At 32.8% G+C, this 8,586-nt stretch overlaps 1 protein-coding gene across 1 annotated transcript; it reads right to left on the bottom strand.

Annotated features, from left to right (window-relative positions):
* Positions 5,915 to 8,580, bottom strand: LOC104702075 (CLIP-associated protein-like). The gene is made up of 8 exons (XM_010417893.1): positions 7,819 to 8,580; positions 7,633 to 7,731; positions 7,156 to 7,260; positions 6,969 to 7,043; positions 6,815 to 6,883; positions 6,645 to 6,713; positions 6,423 to 6,524; positions 5,915 to 6,309 (listed from the first exon to the last, which is right to left on the bottom strand). Exons 1-8 carry the CDS (start codon positions 8,374 to 8,376, stop codon positions 6,151 to 6,153), a joined length of 1,236 nt encoding a protein of 411 aa, XP_010416195.1. The 5' UTR covers positions 8,377 to 8,580; the 3' UTR covers positions 5,915 to 6,150.

Genomic DNA, 8,586 nt, shown 5'->3' with positions numbered 1-8,586 from the left:
GGGGTGTCTGAATTACGTGTTTTCTTTTAGAATGTGATAAGCTTCTTTCTTCTTCTTCTTCTGTCTAAGGTTTTTTTTTTGTTTGTCTTTTTGTTTCACATTTGATGTTTTCGTGACTATCTTAGTGTGTATCTCATTTACTACTCTGTGTATCAACTAACTTTATCAGTTTATATATCAAAAAGTCTCCTTTCTCTATAGCGGAAATATTTATTATGAGTGTGTGTTTGTGGATTGAAACTTGTGCAACCTTTGAATTTTGAACAATAAAAACAAATGTACGAGTGATGAGAACATTGTAGATGACAGTAATATCAAAAAAAATAATCAGCCTCTTTCTTCCTTCTTCATATAATGCATCATCCGTACGACAAATATATTGCATCATCAAAGTCGTAATGGATATTAATTTTCCGGCGACCGGTTTGATGATGTTAAAAAAAAAAAAAAAAAAAAGAGAGGATATGTACAGAGTTTTTGTTCCTCACTGAGATTTTTTATCTTATCTTGCTTTTCTCAAATTATTAGAAGGATATCATATAATTTTTAGAACATATATATAGAAGATGAACAAAATTTTACCACCATTTTGATATAAAAATGAACTGAAATATTCGACCTAAGTTTTAAATTAGAGGGTAGTGTTTTAGCTTAAGTGACTAAGTGAGTACTTTCTATGTATAGTAGTCAAATTAGCAAATCAAGTGTTAATACTAGCAAATTGAAATACAAGCCTTTTATTTATCTGTATAAATCTTTTGAAGATCAGGTTCAGAGATAAACATGTATAGGTAACTAAATCGAAGTTAAGTTCTGTATATTTATCTCTTAATTCTGATTCTCTGTTTTGCTTTCTACTATTCATATTACATCTATCAAGGAGGAGGTGGGAAGTATCTTGGACTCCCAGAACAATTTGGCAGAAGGAAAAAATAAATGTTTGAGTACAGAACAATTTGGCAGAAGGAAAAAATAAATGTTTGAGTATATAGTGGAAAGAGTACGACAGCGCACATCTAATTGGCGTGGCAAGTTCCTTTCACCTGCAGGAAAAGAAGTTTTGATCAAATCTGTGGCAGTTGCGATGCCGGTCTATGCTATGTCCTGCTTCAAACTACCACTTGGACATATCTCTGAACTTGGATCTTTATTGATGAATTTTTGGTGGAAGAAATCAGCATCATCAAGAGGTATTTCATGGATTGCTTGGAAAAGACTTCAATACTCTAAGAAAGAAGGTGGTCTTGGTTTCCGAGACTTAGAGAAATTTAATGATGCTCTATTAGCAAAACAAGCATGGTGAATATTAAAATGTCCGAACAGTTTATTTGTTAAAGTGATGAAGGCAAGATATTTTCCAGATAATTCAATCCTTGATGCAACACCTAAAAAGTCACAATCTTATGGTTGGTCTTCCGTTCTTACTGGTTTAAGTTTGTTAAAGAAAGGGATCCGGGTAATAGTTGGTAATGGGTCGACAATACAAGTCAATGTTGATAATGTTATAGCATATCATCCACCACGCCCTGTTCGTTCAATCGATCCTCAGTATAACGGAATACTATCACTATTTATTGATGATTCTGGTTCCGTTAAATCCTGGAATATACCTGCAATTCATAGCATGATGTCACCGAATGATTATGAGAGTTTAACAGAAATTTACGTACAGCAATTTGACTCACAAGATAAAATAATTTGGCATTATAATACCTCTGGAGAATACTCTGTTAGGTCCGGCTATTGGCTTGCTACACATGATCCTACGAATCTGATACCTGGTCCTCCTATTCCTCATGGATCCATCGAGCTGAAAAACAAAATTTGGAACCTAAAAGTTTTACCAAAGATAAAGCATTTCCTCTGGAATGTCTTATCAAAATCTTTAGGTACTGCAACTAGACTGGCTACTCGGGGTATTAACATTAGTAAACGTTGCCAGCGTTGCCAAGGATCAGATGAAACAATCAATCATACTCTATTCACATGTCCTGCAGCACGGTTGGTTTGGGATTTGGCTGATCTACCCTTCCTTTCAACTTTCCATCCCACAGATTATGAATCAAATATCTCCTCTTTATTACATATCTATGATGATCACTCTGTTTCCAAGGAACATAATCTTCTCCCCTTTTGGCTCTGTTGGAATATATGGAAAGATCGTAATAAATTCATTTTTCAAAATGTTATGAGTGACCATAATCAAACAGTTTCATAATCTAAGGCAGATGTCTCTGAATGGATACAGTCTTTTCCCTCGGAATCACCTCATACAGTTCGTATAGAGCAATCAATTAATCCCAATTGGATACGACCTGCATATCCATTTGTGAAATGTAACTTTGATGTTAGTTATAGAGCAGATACAAAGAAAACGATCGGAGGTTGGATGGTTCGCAATCATCTTGGAGTTGCCACTTATTGGGGTTCCATTACTTTGAGGAGTGCCACTAATTCGTTAGAGGGCGAAGCACAAGCTTTATTCTTTGCGATGCAACAGACTGCTAATAAGGGTTTCAACAAGGTTTGGTTTGAGGGTGACTGCAAATTGCTCATTGATTGCATTAACAGAACTATACAAGACGTTGTCATTCATGGCCTACTACATGACATAAAGCTCTTCTACAATAGTTTTGATGAAGTTAGGTTTTCGTTTATTCATCGAACAAACAACGAAGTTGCCCATTTACTAGCTAAAGTGGGTTGTAATGATATCGATTTTTATTCTGATTGTTGTAATCCTCCTGTATGGCTGATGGAAACTTTGTATCTTGAAAATTTTTATTCTGAATAAATTAACTTTGCTGGAAAAAAAAATTACATCTATCAATGTAAACATTTCACTATTTTAATTTTGATAAAGAGCATTTTATCGTTGATATGTACATATATAACTCCAATAGAGTAGAAAGAAAACAGATATGGACTCCTTGTCCTTGGCATTGGTGGGGACAATAATATTTAAAACAGAAGTTGGGTTTCTATTGGAAGCCTCAATGATTTGTAATAAGAGACCAGGCCCGGCCCTGTACACATTTGTATGATACATAGGTATCGGGCCTCAATTTTCTGAAGCTGATTCGGTAAGGATTTTTTGTTTTTTTCTTAATTATAAGGCCTCAATTTAAGAGTTAGTTTTTTTTAAAAGGTCTCATTTTTTAAATTTATTTTCAGATGAGGCCTCATTTTAAAAATTGCTTTGAGTTGAAACCCAATTTAAAAAATTGCATTGGACTTACTGAGAAAAACAATTAAAAAAAAATATTATTAGGCCTCATTTTAAAAGTACAATTTTTTTGGTATTGGACCTCCAATGTTGCTGGACCAGCACTGTAAGAGACATGTGTAATAATTAATATGTTTATATTTGTTGCTAAACAAACCCAGCCCTCTTTTATCATCTATCAAACTTATTTAATTACTTTCTTTATTCAAATATGCTAATGATATTTTGAAATTGTCATATCTGGTCTTCTAGACTCTACTATGATCATGCAAAATATGTAGCTTTCTTTCTATAACCAAATTATGATCGAGGATAAAGTTTTAGGTCACTATATTGTCTACTTGATGATCTTTACCAGCTTTGGGATTAAAAAAGGTCTGTCTTCATTATATTAGATTAATAAAATACTCCATCTTTCCTCTCATCAGATTAGTTAATTCCATTAGCTTTCAAATATTAAATTAGCGTGTTGGGTTTAAGGAAACGATAACCCATACCAATAAAACCTTAATCATTTGCATAAGACAATGTTTTTTTTTTTTTCAAAGCATAAGACAATGTTTTTTTTCAGGTAATCACAAGCTAATACTAATACTTTATTAGATCGCACGTACCGTAACCTCAATATATTATTTTCTGCATTGCTAATTTACCTACAAATAGTAATACTAAGTACTATATATATACGTCTGAGGTTTGGATAATTAAATAAATAGTGATTATTGCATATAGTTTGTTTTTCCGTTGTCATGCAAGATGCATATTGAAGTGATCATCGTAGATATGTAAAACCTCTATAAATGAATACTCTATAAATTAATAAACACAATAAATTTTGCTAGTTTCAAATCGAGACAGTGCATAAAATAACAAAATTCGATAAGATAATAAAATAATAATTTTTTAAAAATCCCCATATAAAATATGGTCCAATAATATCATAAATTAATAATCGTATAAATTTATATATATATATATGCTGATATAGTACAGTATTTTTCTCTTAAACCTCATATCTATTAAACAATTGTTATGTTGTATCTTCAAACTATAATAATATAAAATATTCTATAATATTTCATAAAACAGCTAAAACTTTTTAAAACTTTTAATTTATAAATATGCATTATTTACATTTTGATAGTTTGATAGACTATTAAAATACGATAATTGATATTTTATTCGTAAATTTGAATATTTATGTTATGTGTATAAGTGAATTTGTTTATAATGTGTGTAATTCATTGTCAATAATATTTTTTAATTATTTCAAATTGAATTTCAATACCATAAAATTTACAACATCCAAAATTCTAATTTTATTTTGCAACAATTGTCTCAATTCATAATTTTAAAAATAATTAAACAATTAAAACTATACATATAAATTAATAATTATTAATTTACACTGTAAAATAATTATTATTAATTTATAAATAAATTAATATTACTATAAATTAATAAAATATCTTGGTTCATAGAGGTTTTACTAATTTATAGAAGTTTTACTGTACAAACCAATAGGTTATAAGATGTATATATTTAAAAAAAAAACATTATTGAAATTTCAACATGCAACAAAGTTTTCAATAACTGGTAGAAATGATTGACAACAAAAATTTACAAGTAGAAAAATGATGACAAAAATGGTTGACACACAAAAATGATGACGAAAAATGATGTTTGATGGCGACGTGTCTATATTTTTAATTAATAAGAAAGCAGAAATACAATACAATTTTTTTTAATACTAGACGAATATAGTAATCGTAGAAGATAAGGTGGACCTAAATATCATACTGAAATATTAATAAATGCATATATTTTGGATCTGACTTTATATAATATCTTTATTTAGGAAAATTGCAAACTATTTCGGCGGTGGTTGGGGAATCATTTGCCCACACCTTCTATTTCGTGCTACCATTTTATTATTATCATTATTATTTTCCATCAACCATCCTAATTTATCTAGAGATTCCAATATCGGATATATCAATTATTAACTAGCCAAAAATGAAAAACAATTGTTAAAATTCTAAATTAAGCACATGATTTAAAGCATAGAAAAGGAAGAAATTTTTGTGAAAAAAAGACGAAGAAAGAAAGATAAAAATGATTAGTTGTGAAATACTTTTGGAAATAAAATAGTCTAGGAATCGATGCATTGAAAAAGGATATCGATGGGGAAGACAAGCAGGTTCGCTGTCTCATCGTGCTATGTTCCTCCACGAGAGGGTAATAATTGGTGATCCTAATCCTAACGCAATAATTATTTCTCTTTTATGATTATATACTGTATATTTTAGCCATAAATATCTGACCATTTTAACCTAAATTTTTTAGGGTAATTATAAATTCTTATAAATAAAAAAAACAACTACAGGTACATAATTTTCACCCAAACTGTACTATCAAAATCTTAAACTTCAAAAATACAACAATTAATTTACAAGATGTTAATCAACAGTAAACTTTATTAAATGTTCTAAAACATTTATCGAACCTTAAATCTGTGTAATATTACTATTTTGGTGAACTTATTAGATCACCAAATTTTACATTTTACTATTTCTGATACTATCATCAAATTGGCTTTGTTTTAAATAAAATTTCAGAGCAGTGTCAATTTAAGGCCAGATGGGAAGTTTAATCATAGATCTTTTTTTTTGTTCAGTAATAAAGGTATTGTAGTAATCAGATGCAAAGTTTTATAAAATTTAGGAGATAATAAACCAATACAAAGCAAAATAGACCACACAACACCGTAACATAATGGAAAAAAGAAAAAAAAGAAAAAAAAAACCAATTTGCAAAATTACACCCAAAAAAATGAAACACACCCATATACAAAATAAACAATAATGAATAAATGACCCCAAGACACAAGAGAAACCCTATGAACGATGATTACAAGCAGCTCGTCAGGTGTCTGCGTCGATAGGGGCACCGTTTCTAGCCTGCGAGATCCGGTTTGCGTAGATGGTCACTAGACGAACCTGCGTGCTGTTTAGACCTTCCAAATACGGCAAAAATGCTTTCCCAAGCATTATATATATGTCTACCAGACAGAACACCACCGTCTGCAACAATCACAAATCCCAAAAGAGCTCAGATTATATTATACGATTTCGTAAGTCTCAAGTTACTGGTGTGAGTTTAAAACTTAAGTTTTTTTTTTTCTCAATTCCTTTACCTTGCGGACATCTGCGCTATGGCTCCCAAATGCTTCAAAAACGGCAGGCAAAAAAGATGGCAATTGCTCCATTAATTCCTCTTGCGAGAGCCTACCCACAAGCTGTACACAAGAACCAATGAAACTGTTTCAGTGATGAGACCTGATGATTATATCTTTATCCGACTTGGTATTAACAATCTGGGAAAACACACAATATACCGTAAAATTCAGAAATCTTACCTTCGTTAAACCATTTATGCAAGCGACGAGAGTTTTCTCATCTTCTGTCACCAATAATGGGACAATCACCTGAAGCAGAAATGAATTTTGCTTATAGACTAATCAACTAGAAGAAACAAAAGCATAAAACCAAATGAGGCCGGGAAAAGAGAGGAACTCTAAGTACATACACTTAAACATCTGAAAGGATCGCATTGGGACAAGACCGTGGTGAGACATTGCTCAGCTTCACTAGAAACCTGAAAAGGTATTATCATATGAGACCTGGAGACGTATCGAAAGGGGTTGATCCACAAGAATAAGGTTTGAGAGTATAATCCTTACTTTTGGAACAGTGTCCTTTGATACATGAAGCAGCTTTTCAATTACTATTTCAACAGAATCTTCCATGGCATCTTTCTGAAATTAATAAGCAAGATATATACAAGTAAGAAAAGGTGTTTGTAATTTCACAAAGCCACCCTTAACGTGTTAGAGATGCTTGATTGATGAGGCTAAGTAAGGAACAAACCTGGCTTTTTAGCATTTCAGAAATCAGCGAAAGAGCAAGCTCTCTGATTGAAAAATCTTCGTCATCGAGCACTTCAAGAACAACCGTCAAAATTTGATTGAAGTACTGGGAATAGAAAAGTAGGAGGAATAGCCATTAGGATTAATAGGCAACTGTACATGGCAAAAGCAACTATGAAGAATAGACGACTTCTGACTCAGAACAACAAAACGAACAAGAATCACTTACAAAAACCACAACAGTGAATTCATGGTTTGGCGTGCTAGGTTTTTAGTCGTAGCACTTATAAGTTAAAGATCTATTCATCAGTGTTAAATTTATCCTACCTACAGAGTTTACCAACACATTTTTCTTGGCTTGCCCAATCTTATTATTAAGCCTTGTAAGTTTCATGGACACAGTAGAACTGTAATGTATAAGATATAAATGTCACGACCAATTACTCCAACTAGTGGAACCAGGGTTCATTAAGTATACCTTGGTCCAAACTGATTCATCGTTAGTTACAGAGGCTTCAATTAATTGCTGGAGTCCAGATTTCTTGCTCGAAGAAGGGCTTCCATCACTCCCGTTGATCTGTGAAAGCTCAATCATCAGATATGTTTTTTAGTACCAGAGGGAAAAAGATAACGACATTTATCAGATGTGACAATAGTTACTAACCATATGTAGAATCTGAGGGATGCTAGGTCCAGATTCCGGCGTTGGGCTGACCTTAATAGAAGCAAGCATGTACTGACCTAAATCTAATTCGCGAGAGACCTCATTTTCATGTCTTCCTTCCAAGGAGTCAGCGCTTGTCAGATTCAGACCATTTTTCTCCAAATGTGGTGGTGACAAGTCGTCCAAGTTTTCCATGTTGTCTGAACTTCCATTAGGGCTAGTTCTTGATATCAAATTCTGGCCAGCTGAAGCAAATGTGTAATCAGAATCCTTGGGGTTCAACAGATCACTAGCAGAACTGATCCCAGTTCTGAGGTTCTGATACAGCTTTTCCTGGGTTCCACTGGAAACACTTTGACCAACACCACCAGTGATCATTGTTTGCTCCTGGGAAGAACTCCACTTCCTGCCACTATCACTATCAATTGAACCCCCAGAATACCGTCCAAGGAATATATTCTTCTTGGAGGCACCAGTATACCCTTCCTCAGACGATGTCCCAATGGCATCAGATGGATCATAAGACTTCATTCTCTGTTTTTCTTTTTTACTCTGCATATAGTTTAATAGGTCCACCTCGATGCGGGGAGTATATTGTTTTAGTGATCTTCTCAGAGAGTTTTGCTCCTCAACCGACAAACTGAGAATGTAATTTAGCAGTCCCGCAGAATCATAATGATTGTAAACAGATATGATGCAAGTAATAGAGGCTTCTTTCAACTTGGTATTTTTGTCGCGGGTTAATGGCGTCAGCTTCGCCAGCCACAA

Source organism: Camelina sativa, chromosome 1 (assembly GCF_000633955.1).
Source record: "Camelina sativa cultivar DH55 chromosome 1, Cs, whole genome shotgun sequence".
In the NCBI taxonomy this organism is placed as follows: domain Eukaryota; kingdom Viridiplantae; phylum Streptophyta; class Magnoliopsida; order Brassicales; family Brassicaceae; genus Camelina; species Camelina sativa.
The sequence above is the reverse complement of the archived record's forward strand: the minus strand, read 5'-3'. Positions and strand labels throughout refer to the sequence as shown.